The 22,922-nt window shown below is 42.0% G+C and overlaps 3 protein-coding genes across 6 annotated transcripts in view; 2 read left to right on the top strand and 1 right to left on the bottom strand.

The window, feature by feature from the left end:
* The window catches only part of CLXN (calaxin), a 32,090-nt gene extending 21,096 nt beyond the window's left edge, over positions 1 to 10,994 (top strand). The window contains exons 5-6 of the mRNA XM_050939684.1: positions 9,611 to 9,715; positions 10,901 to 10,994. Of these exons, the coding sequence (XP_050795641.1) occupies positions 9,611 to 9,715; positions 10,901 to 10,951 (156 nt within the window). The 3' untranslated portion in view covers positions 10,952 to 10,994. The remainder of the gene's footprint in view (positions 1 to 9,610; positions 9,716 to 10,900) is intronic.
* Positions 10,995 to 11,027: 33 nt separating this feature from the next.
* On the bottom strand, positions 11,028 to 22,417 carry RBM48 (RNA binding motif protein 48). The gene is made up of 5 exons (XM_050939639.1): positions 22,269 to 22,417; positions 17,188 to 17,378; positions 16,767 to 16,912; positions 13,622 to 14,184; positions 11,028 to 11,465 (listed from the first exon to the last, which is right to left on the bottom strand). Exons 1-5 carry the CDS (start codon positions 22,377 to 22,379, stop codon positions 11,379 to 11,381), a joined length of 1,098 nt encoding a protein of 365 aa, XP_050795596.1. The 5' UTR covers positions 22,380 to 22,417; the 3' UTR covers positions 11,028 to 11,378.
* A 228-nt stretch (positions 22,418 to 22,645) lies between these two features.
* Positions 22,646 to 22,922, top strand: part of PEX1 (peroxisomal biogenesis factor 1) — a 47,472-nt gene continuing 47,195 nt past the window's right edge. The window contains exon 1 of one of the 4 annotated variants that reach the window (XM_050939500.1): positions 22,646 to 22,864. In XM_050939500.1, the coding sequence (XP_050795457.1) occupies positions 22,736 to 22,864 (129 nt within the window). In that variant the 5' untranslated portion in view covers positions 22,646 to 22,735. The remainder of the gene's footprint in view (positions 22,865 to 22,922) is intronic. The other 3 variants (XM_050939501.1, XM_050939498.1, XM_050939499.1) reach the window with 3 other exon arrangements.

Raw genomic sequence — 22,922 nt, 5'->3', positions numbered from 1 at the left:
CATTTTCAGTTATTGTTGTCCCCCGCCTCCCACTGAGTAACAGGCCTACCCTGTCCTTGGTCTTCCTCTTGCTTCTAATTCATTTGTAGAATGTTTTCTCGTTACCCTTTATCTCTAGCTAGTTTAATCTCATTTTGTGCCTTTGCTGACTAATTTTGTTCTACATACTTGTTTGTTTATATTTCATCCTTTGTAATTTTGACCTAGTTTCCACTTTTTGTAGGACTCAGCTTTGTCCCTACTGAGGAACCTGAGAGGCAGGGGGAAGGTGTACAGCCATGTTCTTGTAACCCTGCATCTTATGCCCCTTCCAGAGTTAGATTATCCCTTCCCAAAAAGGCAGTATAGACCAACCCAGCCATATCAGTTAGTGCAGCCTCAGATTCTGGAAAGGCAGAAGGAAAGAGATGAGGAACAATATCTGCCAGGAGAGAAACAACTTGTTTCCACTGTGATTTCCTCATCCTCCCTCAATGAGGCAATAAATCCCTCGATGTCTTCCTCTATTGATCATGTTCTCATGTCCTTCCACCACACACACACATTTTTTCCAGTGTTGGCACATGATATGGCCTGGTCTGTTGCCCAGCTAGATCTTCCATGGTGCACAGCTCCTCCAGGAGCTGGCAGACCAACAGATGTTCCATGATTTGTGTTTCACCACTGTCACATGTTTCTGGGTCATTGGAATAGCTCCACTTAGGCATATTGACTTCTGAGCTGCCAACTCTTGTTCAGAAGCAATTTAAACACCTCCAAGTCAACCAATTCTTTTATACATGTATGAAGGCATTCAGCAACATGGATGGGCATTTTGACACCTTTGTTGAGTATTTCAAGCCATATGTGCAACATTTCCAGTTGTGTAGTCAGTGATACTTTTAAGCAGTTCCATTGCTGCTAGGAAGCCTTTTCACAATTTCATGTGGCTAAGTGCCCTGGTGCACTCATGTAGCAGATGTTTGGTATCTTTGACTTGTCATCATCATTCCATTTTGCTTGTGAATTCTCTCCTGGTATCTAGTGGCACAACTCTGGCAAGCATGTAAAGGCTGTTCACATTTGTTGGTTTTAGACATCCTGTGATATAGTTGCAGCTCTCATTCAGCACAGGATTTAGCTTCTTTGAATGAGCCAATCTTTCCCACACTGGATATTCATATTCAGTGATCAAATAGCAAAGTGCAAGTGCAATGACACTTAGTGTTGCTGTGTTGGTTCCCCATTTTGAATTTTCAAGTTTCCTCAGTATGTTGTTCTGGGAGCTAACTTTGTCTTTTGTCTTCTCCACATGTGTCTTGAAGGAGAGAGAGTGGTCTAGCATCACTCCAAACTAGATAGGATTCCAGCAGTGGGCAAATGATACCCCATTCCAGATGATGATGAGTTGTCTACTGGCCTCATGATTCTGAAGATGGAAGAGACTCGCCTCTCTTTTGGCTAGGTTGGCATGCAGTTGATTCTTTGTGTAACAAACTGAGAGCTTAGACAGTGCTGATGTAAGTGTAGCTTTGATCTGGACAAAACCTTTGGCTTGGGCAGTGATGCATAGGTCATCGGCACAGATAACATTTCATGTGCTGAGATGGATTAGTTGATCTTCATGTATTGGAGAACATACACTCCTTTGTGGTAGGCCATTTTATTTGTTAGTTGTCTTCAATTCCCCTTCCTGCATAGTTTGACATAAAAACGTTAGTTCCCTAGTAGAGATTGTCAGTCATACAAATTGGTCCTCTTTCATCATGTTCTATGTTATAGTAAGGAGCCTTCAGTGATTCATTGTGTCATATGCTGCTAATAGGTCAACAAATACAGTGCTGCTATCATACACTTTTCAAAGCCATCTTCGATATACTGAATGATGTTCAGCACTTGACTAGTACATGACTTACTTGCCTGGACAGAACCCAGCTTGTTCTGGGATTGGGTGCTTTTTAATTAATGGTGATAAGTGGTGCCGACTGAGATGGCTCATATAGTTTGTAGAGGTGACATAGTAGTGATATAGGCGTGAAGTTCTTTGACTCTGTTGCATCCTTCCTTGAGTTCAGGAGTGCCACTACTTATGCTCACTGCCAGATCTTGGGTCCTTTTGTATGTTGCTGAGCATCTGTTAAACAACTTAAGTAATCAGTTCTTTATTGCTGGTCAAAAATGTTTGATTTGTTCAGTCTGAATGACATCTAGAGCAGCAGTTTTGCCATTCTTGAGGGGTGTTAATTCTGGAGGTTAATTCAGTCATATACTGTGCCCTAGAAATATAAACTACCTGGTCTTCTTGGGTTGTTTGTTCAGTGCAGCTGCCATTTTCTACGAGTTCATGTGTGACCCGATTTGAAGTAACATTGTAGTGTCACTCTGCCTTCCCTCTGTGGTTGTTAAACTTGAGGATGGTTATCCATACTTACTGTTGTGGGTTATGTCAATGCTCTTAATAAGGTTCTGCGATCACTTCTGTTTTTCCTTCTTTAGTGCAGAGATCCGTTCCTCACTGGCTGTGATGGTATCCTCAGTGAATGGGTCTGCTTTGAACTTCAGTTTATATTTAGCATACCAATCCAATAAGATTTAGCATACCATACCAATCCAGTGTTAGTCATGGCACATAATTTGTTTTGAAGCCTTGTGGAACATACTTCTTTGAGTCAGTCAGTGCCGCACTGACAAACTGGTCATAATTTTCTGGTATTGGTTCGATCTTTTTTACAATGGTATCAAGGTCATTGGTGAAGCCCTTCCATTCTGCTTTTTTAAAATTAAAGCAGTACCAACATGGGACTGAGTTAGGTGGTATGGCTTTATTGAAATGGATGGTGATGGATGCAACACTCTGTACCTCAGAATACCAGCCTGGAACTCCCATATTCATCATTGTCATATGACTGATACATTTTGTACAAAGTATGCCTTGTGAGGTATTATTTTTAAGTCTTGATTTGCTAAATATTAATATCCTCTTGAATTGTATGTGCATTCATTGTATGTGATGTTATGAAGTATACCTATAGGTGTTACTGAAATATGTTTTGAGGTTGGGAAATGCCCATACCTGGCCTTTCAGTAGGGACAAAGGAGGAACTATCACTGGCCAGACAGGTGTTGACAGCCCATCAAGAAGAATCCATTATCCCAGAGACTTCTGAGAGAGCACATACACAGTGGGGGCAGCCTGATGCCCACATCACACAAAGGATCTTTCTAGCAGCTGGAAAATATAAAAGAGGGACAGTGACATAATCACTGGGCCTCTCACCTCCCACATCTCAACACCTGGAATTTCATTCAGAAGACAGTCTTTGAACTGGGGAGATTGCGCCCAAGATGAAAGTGAACCCAGTCTGTGCATTAGGAACTGTGATCTGCCTGTAACATCTATTAGGGTGAGAGACTGATTCAAATCTTGCTTAGTCTGTAAAAGTTAGAATTTAGACTGCATTTCTATTTTTATTTTTTAGGTATCAACTTTGATCTCTATACTTGCTACTTATAATCACTTAAAATCTATTTGTAATTAATAGATCTGTTTTATATTTTACCTAAAACAGTGTGGTTTTGGTTGGAGTGCTTGGGGAATCTCAGCTCAGGTTAGCACATGCACTACCATTTTGTCAGAGTGGCAAACTTATTAATGAGCTTGCACTGTCCACGGGTGTCTTGAGCAGTGTAAGATGGTATATTTCTGGGGTGCGAAGCTGGGGCCTGGGGTGATTGGTTGGTGCCTGTCTCTGTATGATTTGTAAGTGGCTCAGGGAGCATTCATGCAATTTAGCGGGGTGTGGGGCTCCACATGTTGATGGCTGAGTGATCACAGCACCTGGAAGGGTCTTGCTGCTTGTCACTGGCATAGCATTGTGTGAGACAGCCCAGGCTGGAGACTTATGTGGGCACAGCAGTTCCACATTGTATCCTGTGGTTCCCATCACAAGGGGCCAGTGCTGCAAATGTGGAATCAGACCCAACTTAAGTTTGTTATATGCATCAGCTATGTTGTTGCTAATAAACACTACATCAGGTTTGTAGCCCTATATCCCTGGACTGCTACTGAAAGAACTGGGTAATTTAGGATTCTGAATCAACTCAAATGTATCCTCATTGATCACTGCAGTGAATTCCAGGACCTCATCGGATACATGGCACAGTCTCTGGAGATTATCAGAAAGTAGTACAGAGGAAACCTCACAAGCTCTTGGATACGTTTTACTCTTCCATAACTGTCACGCTTTCCATTGCTGATAAATAAGGTATTGTTGGAGCCTTCAAAAGTCCTGAGACAGACTTCAGCATTTGATTCCTGTTATACCTAGGAGTGTAGACAGGAGTCCCTTCCAGTGGGTTTGAATAGTCTTATTCTCACCTGGTACAGGGATCTCTGGTTGTAGGAACCATCCAGGAGAAGTCCAAGCTGCTAGGGCCTCCCAAAGAAACATCTAAGGAGAAAAACCCTAAAAAGCTAGACCTGTTTGGATGCAAAGTCTTTTCACTTGCCAACGTCCAGATGCTTATAGCTAGCTACCAACTCTTCTTGAAATACGACTTTTTAAAATGGGACAAACTATCACAGGAAAATCGAGAGGAATTTAAAGCCATCATGCTGGAAAGACAACTGATATCGCATGTTTCTATTCAAGATGCACTTGACACGTCCAACACAACAGCACTCACTATTGGCCACTTCTGTGATGGTGAGAAGATATTTCTGGCTTTGATCATTAAGGATTCACAGGAACGTCCAACCCACAATTGAGGTTCTTTCGTTTGAAGTTAATAAGCATTTTAATTCCAAAACAGGTAAGGTCCTCCATTCATTGGAGGACTCCAGGACAACTCTGCATTCTTTGGGTCCGTAGTTCTATCGCCAAGAAGAAAACAAATAAGATCAGTCTTCTGTCAGACAAAATCTCTCTTCCCATTACTATTATCAGCCTTAGAGGAACCACCAATAAAAAAGGAGAGGTTCCATCAACAATGATCTTCTGCCTCTTCCTCCACTTCTGCACAATCTGCATCTTCCACAACGCAGCAGGTTTGATATTGGTGTTGAGAGCCTGACAGAACTTCTCAAGGATCACTTCCCTTCCACAGACCCCTTTGGCAACCACCTTTTTATTTTTGGGAAGCCTAGACTGTCACCTCAGACTAATGTGTCCTGGAAATTGCTGAATCTAATTTCATCTCTTCCTATCCCCTCCTCCCATCCCTTTTAAGGGACCAGATACTGTTGAAACAATAAGTGGAATCCCTTTCTACATCTCAGAGCTGTGAAGGAGGTGTTTTTAGAGTTCAGGATAAGGGGGTGAGGGGGATATTCCCATTCTTTTCTCATCCCGAAGAAGAAAGGTTGATGTCTCATTCTGAACCTCTGCTATCTCAACAAATTCATCCGTCATTTCAAGTTCAGGATTGTGACTCTGGCCTCTATAATTCCCTCATTAGATCCTGAAAACTAGTTCCTGGCAGTTGACCTTCAGGATGCGTATTTTCACATATCCATTCATCTGGAGTACCTCAAATTCATCTCACTATCAGTACAAGATCTTGCCCTTGGGTCTTTCCACCGTACCAAGGGTATCTACCAAATGCTTGGCAGCTTATCTAAGAAAAAAGGGGATCCAGGTCTATCTATATCAACAACTGGTTGATCCAAAGAAGATCACACCAGCAAATGATCAATGCAATTCAAGTGGCCTTAAAGCTCTTTGCCTCACTGTGCCTCAAAGCCAGAGAAAAATCCACCCTTACTCCAACTCAAAGCATAGAGTTTATAGAAGCCATATTAGAGTCTGGGTTGACAAGAGCTTACCTTCCATGAGATCCCAAACTATAGTGAACCTCATGCACCAGGCTGTATCTCACCCAGAGACATTGGTAAGAGCATGCCTCAGACTTCTGGGACAGATGGCCTCATGCACATATATGAGTCAGTTTGCCAAACTTCACCTATGCTGCATACAAGGGTGATTGAAATCAATGTAACTATCCAGCAGACCACACAAATATGTTGGTCATAGTCCCTCAGAAAGTGGTGGAAAAATTCATTTCGGGTGGGCAAGGGAATACCCTTCTCTGCACTTCTACATACCAAGACAGGTGACAGATACCCCTACTCAGGGATTGGTAGGGGGGGGCCTCACCTACATCACTTTCAGCCACAGGGTCTGTCATTCACTCAAGAACTTTATATACACATAAGCATCCTTGAACTCATAGCCATTTGCCTGTAAGTCAAAGCATTCTTCACTCTACTCCAGGGATCCACAATCCAAATGCTGACAGACAACACAACAGCTATGCATTATGTCAACAGACAAGGAGGAGCTACGTCATTTCCATTCTGTCAGGAAGCCATTAGGCTCTGGACTTGATGCATTAGTTACTAGATCATGCTACTGGGCCAGTATCTTCCAGCTATTTGGAACTTGTTAACAGTTTATGACATGCAGGCACCCCAATACTCACCGCTGTCAGGTAATTGGGATATGTTTTATATAAAGTATGCCTTGTATCATTCTAAAAGTCTTGATCTGCTAGACATGAATATCTTGGATTGTATGTCTATTGTTGTATGTGGAATTATGAAGTTTGGCTATGTATGTGTTACTGAAACATGTTGTGAGGTTGAAAACATCCCCAAGCAGCCTTTTAGGTACAAAAGTAAAAAGGCCAAACAGTGTCAATGACTTATTGAGGAAATGCACACAAGCACAAGGATTACCCCAAGCACTGTGTACAACAGAAACCTCTGAGATAGCACTACACAATGGGAACTGTTTGACCCAGGTTACAGCAAAACAGCTTTCCAGCAAATGTGAAGAAGATACAAAAGGGGGAAATGACATCACGACGGTACCTCGCTCTCCCTACAACAACAAACTTGGAAACACCTGAAGATGATACAGAGTGTCCTGAGACAAGATGCTGGATTGATGATCAGTATAGCCCCAGCATGGGCTAGGCAGTTCCGATATTCAAATCTGGTGAACCTCTCAACCAGTTATGTTGCCTGAGTTTGGCAGAACAATGATCAGGTCATACTACAGGACCCAGCATTGTTACATTTTACAGCCTGAATGCTGGCTGATCACATCCATTGAAAGAAGCTGTTTAGTTGGAGTCAGTACAGTCTGTTCTAAAGCAGGAAAGGTTCAACTAGACCAGGGGTCGGCAACCTTTCAGAAGTGGTGTGCCGAGTCTTCATTTATTCACTCTAATTTACAGTTTCGCGTGCCAGTAATACATTTTAACGTTTTTAGAAGGTCTCTTTCTGTAAGTCTATTATATAACTAAACTATTGTATGTAAACAAGGTTTTCAAAATATTTAAGAAGCGTCATTTAAAATTAAATTAAAGTGCTGATCTTACGCCGCCAGCCTGTTCAGCTCACTGCCAGCCTGGGGTTCTGTTCACCTAGGCCAGCAGCAGGCTGAGCAGGGCCTGCGGCCGGGACCCCAGACTTGGCTGGGGGGGTTTCAGGGGTCAGGGCAGAGGGCTGGGGTGTGGGGAGGGGGGTGTAGGGCAGAAGGCTGGGTGTGTTTGTGGGGGTCAAGGGTCAGGGCAGAGGGCTGGGTGTGTGTGGGGGGTGCAAGGCAGAGGGATGGGTGTGGGGGGGTTCAGGGCAGAGGGCTGAGCGGTGTGGAGGGTGCAGGGCAGAGGGCTGGGTGTGGGGGGGAGTTCGAGGGTCAGGGCAGAGGACTCGGGTATGGGCGCTGCAGGGCAGAAAGCTGAGTGTGTGTGAGGGGGTGTCAGGGCAGACGGCTGGGGGGTATGGGGGCTGCAGGGCATAAAGCTGAGTGTGTTCGGGGGTCAGGGCAGAGGGCTGGGGTGCTCGGCTTCTAGGGGTGCTCCCAGCCCCCTGCCCTGAGCAGCTCAGGGCAGGGGGCTGGAAATATGCCCTGTTCCACCCCCTTCCCCAAGGCTCTGTCCCTACCTCTCTCTGCATCCTCTATGGAGCTTCCTACAGGCTGCTACTCTTCCCCCTCCCCCTTGCTAGGGCCATCTGCTGATTGGTGCAGGAATAGAGAGGAGGCGGGGTAGGGCAGGAAAGCACCATGCTGGAGGAAGAAGCAGGGGAAGGGGAAGCTTGGCTGCCACAGAACCAAGCTTCTGCCTCCTGCCCCCGCAGGGGAGAGCGGTGGGCGGGGGGGCTGAGTGGGGCTGGGGGCCAGGACTGCGGCAGGCGGCTGCGTGCTGCTCAAAATCGGCTCGCATGCTGCAGGTTGCCGACCCCTGAACTAGACTAACGTATACAGCTAAGTAGAAAAGGTTTTCAGTTGGGCATTTCAGAATCACAGCTGTCTCCTTTTGACAACACCAATTTCAAGCAATACTGGAGTATTTATTAACCCTGAAACCACTCTGACTTTCTATTAGTTCCATAAAGGTCCATCTATCAGCAATCTCTGTACATCGCCCTCCTATCCAGGGCCTTCTCACTGTACAGTTGTGAGATTCCTTAAGGGCCTAACCCATGTTTTTTCTCCAGGTCAGGAGCCCCTCTCCTTCTTGTGACTTCAGTATAGTATTAGCAAGGATGATTGCCCCTCTCCCACTTTGAGCCCTTAGCAGCCTGTTCCCTAAATTTTCCCTATCTACGAAGCCTGACTTTTTAGTAACCATTACATCAGCTTGAAGAGTAGGGACTCTCAGGGCGGCTCTCCCTTATAAAGTGTTTCATAAGGACAGGGTCACTCTCAGGCTTCATCCCAGGTTCCTGCCCAAAGTTGTGTCAGACTTCTACATGAACCAACTCATCTCCCAGTTTTCTCACTCAAATGTGGATGAAGCTAAACATCACACATGTGATGTAGTAAGGTCATTATTACACTACCTTAACAGGTCAAAATCATTGAAGAATACACCTAGACTGAGAGAGTTACAGGTCAGACTGTATCCTTACAGAGATTAACAAAATGGGTCTCCACTTGTATAAGAAAGCATCATAAGCTAGCCAAGTTAGATTTACCTAGTCACCTTAGAGCTCATTCCATTAGAGCTCAGGCAGCGTCTGCTGCCAGTTAGAAGAATGTCCGTGTTTCTGAAATTTGTAAGGCAGCTATGCGGAGTTCACACCACATATTTATAAAATGCTCTTATTTGCTAGAGGTTTCCAGAGTGAATGCCTGTGTTGGTAGAGCTGTCCTGTTTGAACAGGACTCCTAAAGCCAATCTCAAAGCAATCAGACCACTGCATATTAATTACCAAAAGTGGAATTCATGTGGACAATTCCTAGAACAAGTATTTTACTTTATAGTAACTGTGGTTCTTTGAGATGTACTGTCCATACGGATTCCATGATGGGCTTTCCTTCCCTGCTACTATGGATTCCTATTCCTTTGGGATTCTGTGTTGGCCACAGACAGGCCAACTCATGACAGTTGGCCAACTCTGCCCTTTATGCAATCAAGTGGGGGATATGAGAACATATAGGGTGCAAGTGAGGCCCCCCAGCAGAAACTGCTGGACAAATGAATCTGATCTTGTATGCATACACACCAAGAGTGGAATCCAACTCGACAATCACTCAAAGATTAAATTATTTTATAGCATTAGCACAGTTACTGTAAGGTAAGTAACCGCTTTTGACTAATAATGCTTATCCTCGTTTCCTAGGACTATGATCATGATGGCAAGCTCTCTTACACAGATTTTGAAAAAGCTGTAAGAGATGAAAATCTTCTCTTGGAAGCATTTGGACCATGTTTGCCAGACATCAAGGTATTAAATCATTTTTGCATGTAAAAAAATTAAATAACTTGGGGCAATACTGCCCGTCAGCCTAATTATTGTCTTGAAAGCTTAACACAATTCATACATTCACAGTTCTTTGAGAATTTCCAGATCTCCAGTTGTAAGATATTCATGTGCCCATGCTGGATTTATTTCTGTCTGTCATAGCAAAACCTACACAAACACTTCCTTGCAGCTCCAGGGCTTCCAGGATCCCCACCCAGGACAGCCAGCCAAGCAGATTGTCCCAGTGCTGGGGCTCTTAGGAGCCTGGCTCCTCCACAGCCCCAATTCCCAGAACTGCTCACCAGGCAGCTCAGGAAGATTCTGTTTTCCTCAGAACAAAACCAACTTTTGAAATCCATCATGAAAGAGGATTAGCATTACTACTATCCTCTGCCCAGCTGTAGTATTTATCTTAATTTTAGAGATAGGGGAACCAAAGGCATTAGAAGATTAAGTGACTTGTCCAACTTCGTATACAGTTGGTGACAAAATTGGACTGAAAATCCAGGCTAATTCCTACTCTGCTCTCGTTATTAAATCATGGTCTTGTTGAAGATTCAGATCAACTGTTACTTGCTCGCAGCTTCTACGTTTTGTGTACTGTGCCCTACAAAACATGTACATTTTTAAAAGGAAACCAGGGCTCCAGTAGAAAAGGAGAACACTCTAGTGCATATTAGCCTGCAGCTGCAGTCCCAGAAGAAGTTTGGATATGCTCTTTCTTGTCCTATAGCATTAAAAAAAACCCACCAACACAAGCACCTCATTATTTTTACTTTTCTTAAGCCAAGGCAAGACAGCATTCTCAATGCAGCCTTTGCTTTTAACTTCAGATGTTCAAAAATCAGGATATTCCCAGAAGTAGTATATCTAGTTATAACTATATATAAGTATCCTTTGGTTTCCCAAAGGATACATCACTTTGAATGTTCTGACTTAAGTTCTCAGCCATGAAGCCATTTACATTTAATTTCCATTATCAAAGTGCCAGGTGGCATCTGAGGAACTGGAAAGATGTTTTCAAATGTTCAGTCATTTGTTTACTCTTACAAGCCTCAATTTAGCACTATTATTTTTTTAATACCTTTCATCCTTTCTTAAACTAGTTTAACTACCTTATTTTATTTTACAACTATTTTGTCATATTGTGTCTTCTTTCTTTTATAGAGCAGCATGGCTTTTGAAATGCAGGCATTCCGAGAAACTGGTGATATGTAGCTCTGCAACTGGAAAACTGCTGTAAAGGACAGTTTCTCTGCATCAGTTTTCTTAAGACAGTAAAAACAGCAGCAAGTCAGAACTCTTACTTTAATACTACATCTCTGCATTCCTTAACGTCAGTATACCTGCTACTGAAGAAATGGATAAGAGGATAACAAATGGCTTTTAAAGGAGTTAGTGTTTCATGAGGTATAAAATATTATCTGTGTGTCTGGCTACTGAGATACAAGAATGCTACTAATTAGACATTTGTTTAATTGAATGTCAAAAAATACAAGATTTATAATACTACTGCTAGAAAATACATTATAATATACAGATATTTTTAATTTTAATATTTCTTTACCTTTGACATTACAAAAATAAACACTTGAAATTACATCCTTTAAAGGCAGATGATCATCAAAGATGCTGCCAGGAGTATCTATATTCTTCTTCTCTGCTTTAGCGGTCGCTTTGTTTGAGTATCCTCTGGCTTTTCCCCAAATGATTTTGGAACAGAAACTGCTACCTAGTTTAAAAAGGAAAAAGTCCAAAATCAGTAAATTGTAATTATTCCTGCTTCTGTTGCTTTTAGAATAAATGTCCCTAAATGTGTATGTAACTTCAGTATTTGAATTTTAGAAGCAGTACAGTGTACAGTATTTGTTCATTGCAATTGTATTACAAACTTTCCACCACACAGAGTTGTAAGTGAATGTTATGCACAAAGACAAATTAAAGAACATTTTTAATTCTTAGAATGACAATATGGAATACTGGGAAAACAGTACAGCATCAACAAGCAAGTGAATCAGTGACCTACAACTTGCTGTATTTTAACAAATAATTGATTTTGAAGGTTTAGTAATGATAGAATGTTGTACACTTTCATTATGTGCATCAACAATAGAGGAATATCGAAGTATAGTTTAGCCACCTGCAACTAAAACTGTAATATGGAAAAAGAAAAGTGCTTTAGAATAAAGTGGGTTGTTTTTTTTTTAAGGTGATGTGTGATTCATTAATTGATTTAGCAATTTAGTTGCAGTTGAGCCCCTTCAAATCTACATAGCTTTCTGTATTGAAGGTAATGGTCTCTGTTTCTTGATTGTCTTAACTTAAGCCTACTAAATACAATAGTATATTAGTAAAAGAAAAATGTTTACTAGTGCACGTTTCCTTACAGTATTACAATTCTTATTAAAGAGCTACTGTACTATGAAAAGTGACTCTACACATGGCATTTGGAGGGCCACATTTAATCTCTGATTCTATAACAAGTTTGTTTAGTTTACAAATGCTTTTCTTCAAATTCGACTGCCAGACCTGCATACAACCAGCAATATCAGTGTAAACTCTGAAACTGAAAATGTTTGTTCATTTTGAATCAAGAGCTGGCGTAAAGCAACAGTTAGTAGCTACGGAAGTAAATTAGTCCACTTGTGAACTGAAATGCTACTCTATGTGAGTACAAGTATCAGCATCTGGCCCTAAACAGCCATTAGTAAACTGCATTTTAAAAGTTGTACATTCCAAGAAGGAATGCTTTTTGCATTTTGAAATCAGGAATAAAGTAGGTACTTTAGAATAAAATGAACCCAAATATTTTGTCAAAACACTAGTCTGTTTCATGCCAGTCCCTTATAGTCTCCTCAAAGAAATGTGGAAAGGCATCCATTAAGCTCTCATATCAAGCAAACTGATTTCCCAGAATGTTTCCTTTAGATCTCATTTAATCATATTAATTGGAGGAAGAAAGACTAAACTATCACTCCATTTATTTACTCAGAATTGCCAATTCTAAATTAATAACTATATTTTTGCGTAACTTCAGCGCCGGAGCTAGCTTAAGCTGTCCTACTTGTTTAACCACTTTACTGTTCACAGAAAATTAAAATAATCCTGAACCCCTCATGGTAACATAGCTGTTCAGGTAAAATATTTCACCTGAGGCAGTTTGCAACATCAATGAAGAAAATATAAATAAGTTTCAAATAATTAAAAGGCAAAGAAAAGGAAATTCTAGTAAGACAGTTCACAGCATCTGTATACTTTTGTTTCATTCAAAATGAATTCAAACTAAATCAGACAGCAGAAATTTAAATGATGCCATGCAGTCTGCCATAAATAAGACTGTGTTAAATTCTTCAGAGTCTAAGTCCAACATTATGAAGACCTCTAAAATCCAAATATGAGGTCAGCTGCTTTAGATACTCCCAACTGCAAGGAAAAATGAGGTATGTGGGGAGAATGAATGAATATGGAAAATGAGCAGTACCTTGATGTTACTTTTATTTCCAAAACTGACAGAGGCATAAAAAACAAAACTGTATAAAATGAAAATACTTCAACAGCATGAAGTTGGTATCAAAATGAATCAAAGTATTATGATTAGAGGGTTAAAAAAAACACTTTTTGGTTTTAGGTGCTTTTTTGACATTTGGCCTGATCCTGAGAGGAGACGAGAACCTGTGACTGACTTCAATGGGCATTATGGGTGCTCGTACTTCTCAGAATTAGCCCCAATATTATCAAATTGCTGGGAAAATATCCTATATGTTGAGGTAAGTTACTGTATGGCCCATAAATAAACTTTAAACCAATTTTTAATGAATGAGAATATAAACGTAAGTTTGAAAATCAAAATTAGAAGGGTTTGTTTTGTTTTGTTTTAAGAGTGCATACCTCCGTAAGTTTATTTCGAATTAAACTTGCTGAAGTATTCAATGAATCATCATCCATGTCCACTTTTGGTATTTCTGGTAGCTGTGGACCAATAATGACTTTGGTACTATCTGAGTCTATTCCAATGAAGTCAATTTGATTGCCTTGGTCTCTCTTTCTCTTTCGCTCTTGCAGTTGAGTTGTTCGGGGCATAAATCTCCCAATTCCATTATCAGAAGGAACTTTTCTTTTCAGCACAAGAGAAACTGGTGTGTTGGTATATCCCCCCTGTTGTGCACTTCGAGTCAAAGGTTTACTTTGGCAAAAGGATGCAGAAGTTTCAGCACAGTTACTGACATATTGAGGGAATGCCAACACCCTCTGAAAGTGACCTCCTGAAGGACATGCTGTGTTTCTTGATGAAAATTCACAAGATGGCTGGTAAGGACAACATGCAGATGGATCCCAGTTCCCAATGTTTGCATCCACTGCACTGAATCCTAAGGTTTCTGGTTGAAAGTTATGTTCTGAGTTCTTTGAAACAGTTTTTTTAGGCTCCTGTATCTTCTTTACCACAAAATGAACTTTAACACAAAGAGAGAGTTGATTATTATATAACTTCTCTAAATTATATATAATAAAGCATTTATTTACCATAGCTGAATTAAAGTGAAGCTGACCACTAGAGTCAAGATTTTATAGCCAGTTCCAGTCTAACCTCAAGTTTCAGTTACTCATTTTTCAAAAGTTTCACCTTTCAGACTCTTTTCCAGACATGGCTTCTGCTTGATTATTAATTATACTGGAAATTTTGAGCAAAAACATTTCAGCAGTTTTTGCGAAAGAAGGAAAGCAAACCATTTTCCCAACTTTTTAAATGGTATGTGTTCATGTAAGTAAAGACTGTATCATAATTTTGATGGATAAGATTGGTTTATTTTTAAGAATTTTTAGATTCTCAATTTAAATTTTCACAGTTGTGCAAAATTATGGATTTTAAGCATATATTGCAATTCTTATCAATTTACATGTTCACAGTTGCAGAAAATTATAGGAGGGGTCAGACAGTAATTATATAGTGACAGACTGTTGAGATTCAAAAAGTTAAAGCTTTATAATCCTTACAATACAAACTATCAACATCACATATTGAAATACACACAGTAAATATCCTTAAACTCTAAGTTCTCATGCAGCACTTTTCTTACTTTGCCTAGCTGTACATTTTGATTATCATCCATGGAAATATTTTGTGTGTGTATGGTGAACTCAATTTTTACTGACATTTACCAATAAAAATATAATCCTTCCAAATCTAATCATAATACAGAGGCAGAAGGAGGGAGCAACCTTAACTTTGACATCTCCTGATGCAGGCGCTTAACTGCAAAGTTAAAATTCTCTTTACGTTGTTTTTGATGGAGTATTAAATTAGTCCTATGAAGTTTAATATTTCACTGCTTAATATTAATTCACTTGCATTATCTTTCTGGCAATCCAGACTTCATTCCATTAAGTGTGAAATTGTTGATTGCCACAGCAATTGTAGTTCATGATTAAGGATACAATTTGGACATGGCAGGAACGGATTCTGTGACTTTACCTGACCTCCCTGACTTCTTCAGCTATCAGCAGCTGAAATCAGGGCTGGAGCCGCAGCTGGAGCCAGGACTGTGCGCCCCCGCCTTGCATGGCTGCAGCTGGCGCTGGAGCTGGAGCTGGGCCTATGCTCCTCTTCCCCACAGCTGGGCTGGAGTCAGGACTGTGTGACATTCCTCTCCATGTGGCTGGGCTGGAACCAGGACTTTATGTCCTCCCTGCCAGAGCTTCCACTGGGGCTGGAGCTGTGCACACCCCGTTGCTGCAGCCGGGGCTGTGCACACCATCCCACAGCCATGGTTGCAGCTGGGGCTGTGCACTCCTGCCCTGTGACTGAGAATGCAGCCAGGGCCATGCTCTCCCCAAGGGCCGTGCACATGCCCCTCAGCGCCTTTGGCCAGGGCTAGAGCAGTGTAGCTGGGACGGAGCCTGTGCAATACGCCCCCAGATGGCTGTGTCACCCATCCTCCCAACATGGCGGTGCGGCTTGGCCTGTCTGTCCCCGACTATGGGACTCCAGCTGTCATTTCTACCCCAGCCCTGCCTCTGTTATTTTTAGTAAAGTCACAGACAAGTTACGGGCTCCCCTGAATTTTTGTGTATTGCCCATGACCTGTCCGTGACTTTTACTAAAAATAACCATGACAAAATCTTAACCTTATTCATGATTATTAGTAAGTGTGAAATCACTAGAGTTCAGAAAGCCCAGACAATGTGTTCCTGACACGTATTCTATGTAAACTATTTCCTCTTTCAATTATACTGCAGAAGTTCACTGGTGCAATTATCTTACCCAATCAGAACCAAAGCATCTGAGCATACAGTGGCAATATATGAAACACATGGACCCTAAACTCTTTATAAAATCTAGGGATGAGATTATGTGGTGTGCTTCTTGGAGATGTAGCACATAACTCACAGCTCGAAGGTGGAGGGAGAGGGAATGTGACTGGTTAATGTGGCTTTAAATCAATTTTGTGCCCTTCCAATCTGGGCTGTTCGGGGTGAGGCTATCTAAGTTTCAGTAACTCCTGGGGCTGTCCTATGGGCTACAACACTGTCTGGAATCTCTACAGTGCTTCATGCTGCAGCCCCACCATTGACATATCCCACCCCCACTATCCCCATCACCAGTCCCTGCAGTGGGGGAATTCGCTCCTTGGTGGATCCATGATTTTTAGGGCCTGTTTACACCACTCCAGCCCTTTTAACCTGCATAAAGGGGTCAGAATTGAGATAAGAATCTCACCTCATGTTTCTTAGCCGTGGTTATGTTTCTGATAAATGAGATCACACACAATGAAAACCAGGGAAACAGAAGCGTTAAAACCTGTGCATATCTTATTCCCTCATTCACCATCTTTTGTGTGGCTTTGATCATTTAGAATCCACTGAACATTGAGGTGCCTTTCCATTCTGCTCTTAAAGTACTGAAGACAGATATGCACGTTTTGCAGCAAAGTAAAGATGAACAATTAACTATAAGAGTAGCTATTTTTACTTTGCCAAAACATATCCACAACAAAAGTGATTCTTTAAACTTTCAATAGGGTGTCCAATTACAAACCTCTATTACTTGTTGCTCTTGCGATATACTTTCTCCTGTCTTGCAGCTTCTCCCTAGTCTCTTGGACTGTTTCAAATTCTGGAGCGTAACACACATGAAGCAAACTACCAAAGAAACTCCGTTCATCCAGTTTTCTCTTGGCTACCCTAAACAAAAGGAAATTGTTTTCAAATATTACATTAATCCAGTGTTATCACAGTTCACATTTTAACAAACATATTTGAGGATCACTGATTCTCTTGATCTCTGTTTGTAATAAATGTTTCAGTTGCAACACAGTGAGGAGAACACACCACTCTTGTATGTACCAAATATATTTATGTGGGATGAATATTTTACTTCAATCTCAAGATATTTACCAATATTAAGACACCAAAGATTCAAGAAATAGAAGGTAGACAGATATTATCTATTGCAATACCTTGCACTCTGTAATTTTTGGAATTTGATAAGATAAACTTCTGTAAATTGTTCTGCTGGATACTCATCTAAAGCATTGTACTCTTCAATGGCACCATATAATGCAAATTGTTCCACTAATTCCTTCATAACGCCCAAAGCAGGAACTCCCTGTATTAGCAAATAACGAGATTCCAAGTTGACAGTATACACCTGAAAGAAATAAAAACATTTAAATACATTCATACTTCTCTTGCAATAAAACATTAAATACCATATTCAAACAGCTCAAGAAATTTTCTTATATTATCTATTGGACCTACAACCCTCTTAGAACTTCAAAAATTTTAAAACATCTACCCTTTTGATTTTGAGCTTGGAGTATTGTAGGACCCCAGCAGGAATTTGGAAGAACTCCATGGTCAACAAGGACCTCCTCATCAGCAAGTGGGGATAGAACTCAATCGTTCTGATCCAAAAGCAGGTGTCTACCACTTGAGTTAGGGCTTATTTTTGAGCAAGTCTGATCCAGGAATGAGCAGTGCCATAGTCCAGCCAGTACACTGCAAATTCCTTGCAACAATGAACAGCTGATTTTCTGGACAATTATCATGTAGCACTGGCAAACTAAAAGAAATTATTCCTGTCACGTCTTTCTTGGTTAGAAACGTGGAATTTACATGGGGAAAATAAAGGATCCCCAGTGAGAGAAACAACATGACTCTGTAAACTGTCATACTAAGAGCAGACTGTTCTGCAAGTGCAGTGATCATGTAGCATATGTGCACTGGGGAAGTATTAGATACAAGATATTCTGAATAAAACAGGTTTTCCCCATTCAGCAGGTTATGCAGGATTAGAGATCATTCTGATTCTGTTGCATAATGAGGAATATATTCCATGAAAAGCTCCAGATCTGCTCAATCCATATTTAAATCTGCTAAACTCATTACAGTTAAAGGTCAAAATGCATTGTCAGTGAGTCTTTCAAGAAGCTTTCTGAATGCATATGACCCCCGTAGTCTTCAGTATTCCTCTTTTTCTGTTGTTGATCACTGTTTTTACTTTCCTTCTCTCATACACCAGAGCAATGATTTTATCTGTTATCCATGGGATGTCTTAGCCCTCGTCCAGACTAACCCGCGGCATCGGCGGGTTAAAATCGATTGCTCGGGGATCGATATATCGCGTCTAGTCTGGACGCGGTGTATCGATCCCCGAGCGCGCTTACATCGATTCTGGAACTCCATCAATCCGAACGGAGTTCCGGAATCGACGCGGAGAGCCGCGGACATCGATGCCGCGCCGTCCAGACTGGTGAGTACCTCGATTTTAGAAATTCGACTTCAGCTACGTTATTCTCGTAGCTGAAGTTGCGTATCTAAAATCGATTTTAATTCCTAGTCTGGACGTGGCCTTAGCTAGTAACTTCTACCATACAGGTTTATCTGCAGATTCAGAGCATCTTTCAGACATTCCCAAGTCACCTGGTCTTTATTTGCATTAATGATCCACAACACTTCTTTGTAGTGACTTCCGTCTCCTAATTCCTCAGAGCTTCAAGGTATTAGACTTCGTGTAACTTTTTCAGTTTGATATTCTGTCTCCTCATTATCAATCTATGATCTGATCCACAATCTGTGCTTAGCATAACCTTCTCTTCCTAATACAATTTCTAGACCTATGGGTGATCATGATCAAATCAATTTTGGTTTTTATTCATCCCTCCTGGTAATTCTCATGTACATTTTGTGCTTTCTTTTTGTTGAAAATAAGGACTGCAGATAATGAGACCATATGTCTCTTAAAAATCTCTGAATCTTTTTTCTCTGTCATTTCTTTCACTGGCACCAAATAATATCTGTGACAGTTGGCCTTTTTCCACTTCCATTTTTCCTGTCTCCGATAAGAATTACCACTACACCTCTACCCTGATAAAACGCTGTCCTTGGGCGCCAAAAAATCTTACTGCGTTATATCGAACTTGCTTTGATCCGCCAGAGCGTGCAGTCCCACCCCCCTGGAGCGCTGCTTTACCGTGTTATATCCATATTTCTGTAATATTGGGTCACGTTATATCGGGGTAGAGGTGTATTTCTTTCTTTTCACCACTGATTTCCATTGCTTCGACATCCTCTTCAGAATCTGCAGTTTCTTGGGACATATATTTGAATAATCATTGGACATGCTTTTATTGCTATTATCATTACAGGTCCAGATGACAGATTCACTTATTCAGTCCTTTCAGCTATAGTTCTATCTACCATAATTACCATTCCTTTCCCAGTTCACAATCCATTTGCACTGATAACTCTGTATTCTTTGCTGCTCAGAAGACTTGTGACAAAGTCATCTCAACCTATACAGAACATCTCAATCCTATTGTAACATTTTACCTTTCTATTTGTCCACATACATTGGGTGCTTCCTGAGTTGATTCAGTACCCTTAACATTCCTGTGGTCACCAGTTTCACATGTCTGGCCATGCAGGGCAGTGGTTCACACCAAGGGCCAGTCAAATTGCATGGCAGTTGAGGGATGTTAAACTGGGTGATTATGACAACTTTGGTACTAATATTCCACAAGGGCCTCAAGAATCAAGTGCAGCCATTTTTTTCAGGTTGGAACCCTAGCCTCTAGCCAAAAGACAGTCCACAAGGCAGCAGGGATTGGTAAGGAAATAAGTGAACAACAATATCATTTCACACCTACAAAGGGCACAATAATGAAGATCATACTAGAAAAATCAACTGAAATGGGAAAAACAGTATACTTGTGCTTAACTGACTTCCAAAAAGTATTTGACTCAATCTATCACTACATATTGCTCAATATATTAAGTGTAAGGACTGATAGATATGAATTTTGAGTCATATAACAATTATACTGGAATCAGAAGGCAATTATAATGGAAGATGAAAATGAAATGGATATCAGGAGAGGAGTAAGCCAAAGCTGTATAATGACACCAATTTTATTCAACATTTATAATGAGTGTTTAGTTGACAAAACAGAAATATTAAAAGTAATGGAAAACAGGTTAATAACATTTCCTATGCAGATGACACAGTGCTGTTGGCTCATTTCGAACTAGGTCTGATGAAGTTAGTGGAAATTATGTACAAATATGGCAAAGAATATGGTCCACATTCAACTCTAGACAAAACAAGAACTATGGTGGTATACAAGACTCTTGGGGAAACAAGCAAGATTCCAGTTAATGACAGCAACTGAGAAATTATTGCTACTTAGGAAGCATCACTACTGGAAGATCGGATACTAAAGTCAACACCAGAATAGCAGGAGTGAAAGAGACATTCTGGAAGAATAACCATCTGATGAGAAAGGACATACATCTGAAGACTAAGTTCCAAAACTTCAGAACTTACATTTGGTCTATGGAACTATAGATATAGCTATGGAACATGGGTATTCAAACAATCAATAATAAAGAAACTACAATCCTTTGAATTATGGTGTTATAGAAAAATATCATGGATAGACCCCGTAACCAACAAAGTAGTACTACAGATGATTGGAACTCAGCAAAATCTAATTAGAGATCCTATTAAAAGCTTTGACTTGCAGGGCATATTTTAAGAGGTTCAGTGGGTGATGCATGTTTACAGGCACTGCAAGGTAAAGCTGATGACAGAAGAGCACAAGACAGAAAAAAAAGATCTTGGATAGACAGTGTGAGATATCATGCATGGATCGACAGAACTATTCGTCCACACAGAGATTAGCAGAGGATCATACAGAATAGGCTACCAGGCTTGCAAACCTCCAGTAATGAAGATTCCACATAAGAACCACCACGTATATTTCCAAAACTCAAACAAAAAACACAATGAAAACTATTTTGAAACCCAGCAGCTTTCTTCAAATAGCCTTTAGTTAATCATAGTCACTGAATATGATTTAATTAGCTTTTATAACACGCTGACAAGGGATACAGTTGGAATATTTAGATCTCAAGCTTAACCAACTTTCAAAATCGCATTTTATAATCCTGATACTACAAAAACAAGAATAACTTCACTCATATGAGTAGTCCCGTTATGTGAATAAAATGTCATACGTTTGCAAGATTGGACCCTGGATTTGTATGCATTGTACTCAACCTTTCAAGACAAGATAAATGAATAAATCTTTCCATTTTTGTTTTCTACAATCCCATGATTTAACTGAATGGTAATGGGCTTTCTCAGTGTGTAACAAAATATCTAAAGGCCCAAAACTAAAATAGTAGAAGTGGAATTTCAAATAGCGTGGGGTTTCCTTCAATGTGAATAAAGTTTTCTATAGTTTCATGATTGAACATTCCTGACGTTAATGATTCACATTCACAATACCACCAGGTTTGTGTAAAAGGGGAGGGGGATAAACTGTGGTCTGAACAAATTGATGTTTATTGTAATGACAGATGCACACACGTTAATCAATCAAGAGGTTCCTAACCCATTTGGGGGCAAGTGTTATATCAGTTTTTACCAGACTGAAACCTCATCAATTTCCAGCCAGTGCTAGGTAGGTCAGTGTGTGTGAGGGGTGATTTGTAATCCTGTAAATCCTGCATCATCCTACAGCGTGCCTCTTCCCCCGCCCCCCGCCCGACTGCGGCCTTTGGGTGCCATATAAATAAATACGTGAAGTGCACCCACATCCTGCGAGGGCTGAGCCCCTGCTGGGAGCTGGCTCAGGGTGATATAGCAGCGTCGAGGGGGGGCGGCGGGGTGCCATGGCATTGTCGGGGAGGGCTCTGTTCGGAACTGGGACGGAGTTATTAACAGTTCCCGGCGCTGCAGCATTCGGATCAGGGAGGACGGGGCGGCGGCAAGAGCGACCCGTAACCTGCTGCGCTCCAGGGGTTCCTGGGCTGCGTCCCGGCGACTGGGGAGCGGCAGGCCGGGCTGTGTTCCGTACCTGGGGGCGGGTGAGGACATTTACGGCAGGACACCCAGAGGCTCCACCAGGCCTAACCCCCTTGGCGCGGGTTTCCCGGCTGAGCGGAACTAGGCGACCGGTCCCCGTCTGACCAGGACCCACCACACACAACCTGCTGGAAGCAGCCACCCAGAGCCCGCCCTGCCCGCTCCCACCTTCACTGCGCGGGGTCTGCGCCCCTCTCGGTACTTGGCGCGCGAGTCGCAAACGTCCTGCTGCGCGTGATGTTTACAGACACCGCCAACTCCATCGTTAGGCGCCGCCATCTTCCCACCTCCCCCCGCGCGCCACAACCAGGCAGCACCAGCTGCTCCCCGAGAAAAGAGCCAATCGCAGAAACGGGGAGCGTTTGCCGGGCTCTCATTGGTTCCGGGCGGGGAAGTACAAGAGAGATTTCGACGGGCCAGACAGCACCAACAGAATCCCTCGAGAGAACAGCCAATCAGAGACAGCGGGTGAGTGTGGTGCGCACTCTCATTGGCCTGTGATGGGCCATACCAATGCCGCAGGAGGGTGGGGGGCAAGGTACTGAGGGCTCGTGTTTCCTTCCTTCTCTCTACCTGGGCGTGGAGCGGCCGCTCGATGCTGCCGGGGCGCGCCGGGGTTGGGTGCTGCGGCCATTATGTGGGGCAGCGGCTATCCCGGCGGAGGAGGCGCGGGAGGCGCTGCTGTGACTGTCGCCTTCAGCGGCGCCCGGGACTGCTTCCTGCACCTGCCTCCTGCGCTGGCCTCCCACCTTCGGCTGCAGCAGGTACCGGGGTGGGCCCCGTCCGGGCTCTGGGCGGAGGGACCCCTCGGAGTGGCTCATA

Source organism: Gopherus flavomarginatus, chromosome 2 (genome assembly GCF_025201925.1).
Source record: "Gopherus flavomarginatus isolate rGopFla2 chromosome 2, rGopFla2.mat.asm, whole genome shotgun sequence".
Taxonomy (NCBI): Eukaryota; Metazoa; Chordata; order Testudines; family Testudinidae; genus Gopherus; species Gopherus flavomarginatus.
Note: the sequence above shows the minus strand (reverse complement) of the source record. Positions and strands in the feature narration are given on the sequence as shown.

Bases quoted from the DNA above. Each gene is read 5' to 3' on its own strand.
- RBM48 (XM_050939639.1), bottom strand. From the start codon at position 22,379: ATGGCGGCGCCTAACGATGGAGTTGGCGGTGTCTGTAAACATCACGCG. The intron at 17,379-22,268 runs GTGGGAGCGGGC...TATTTCTTTCAG, and splicing joins GCAGACCCCGCGCAGTGAAG to GTGTATACTGTCAACTTGGA. The intron at 11,466-13,621 runs GTATGCACTCTT...TTTTTAAACTAG, and splicing joins TTCGAAATAAACTTACGGAG to GTAGCAGTTTCTGTTCCAAA.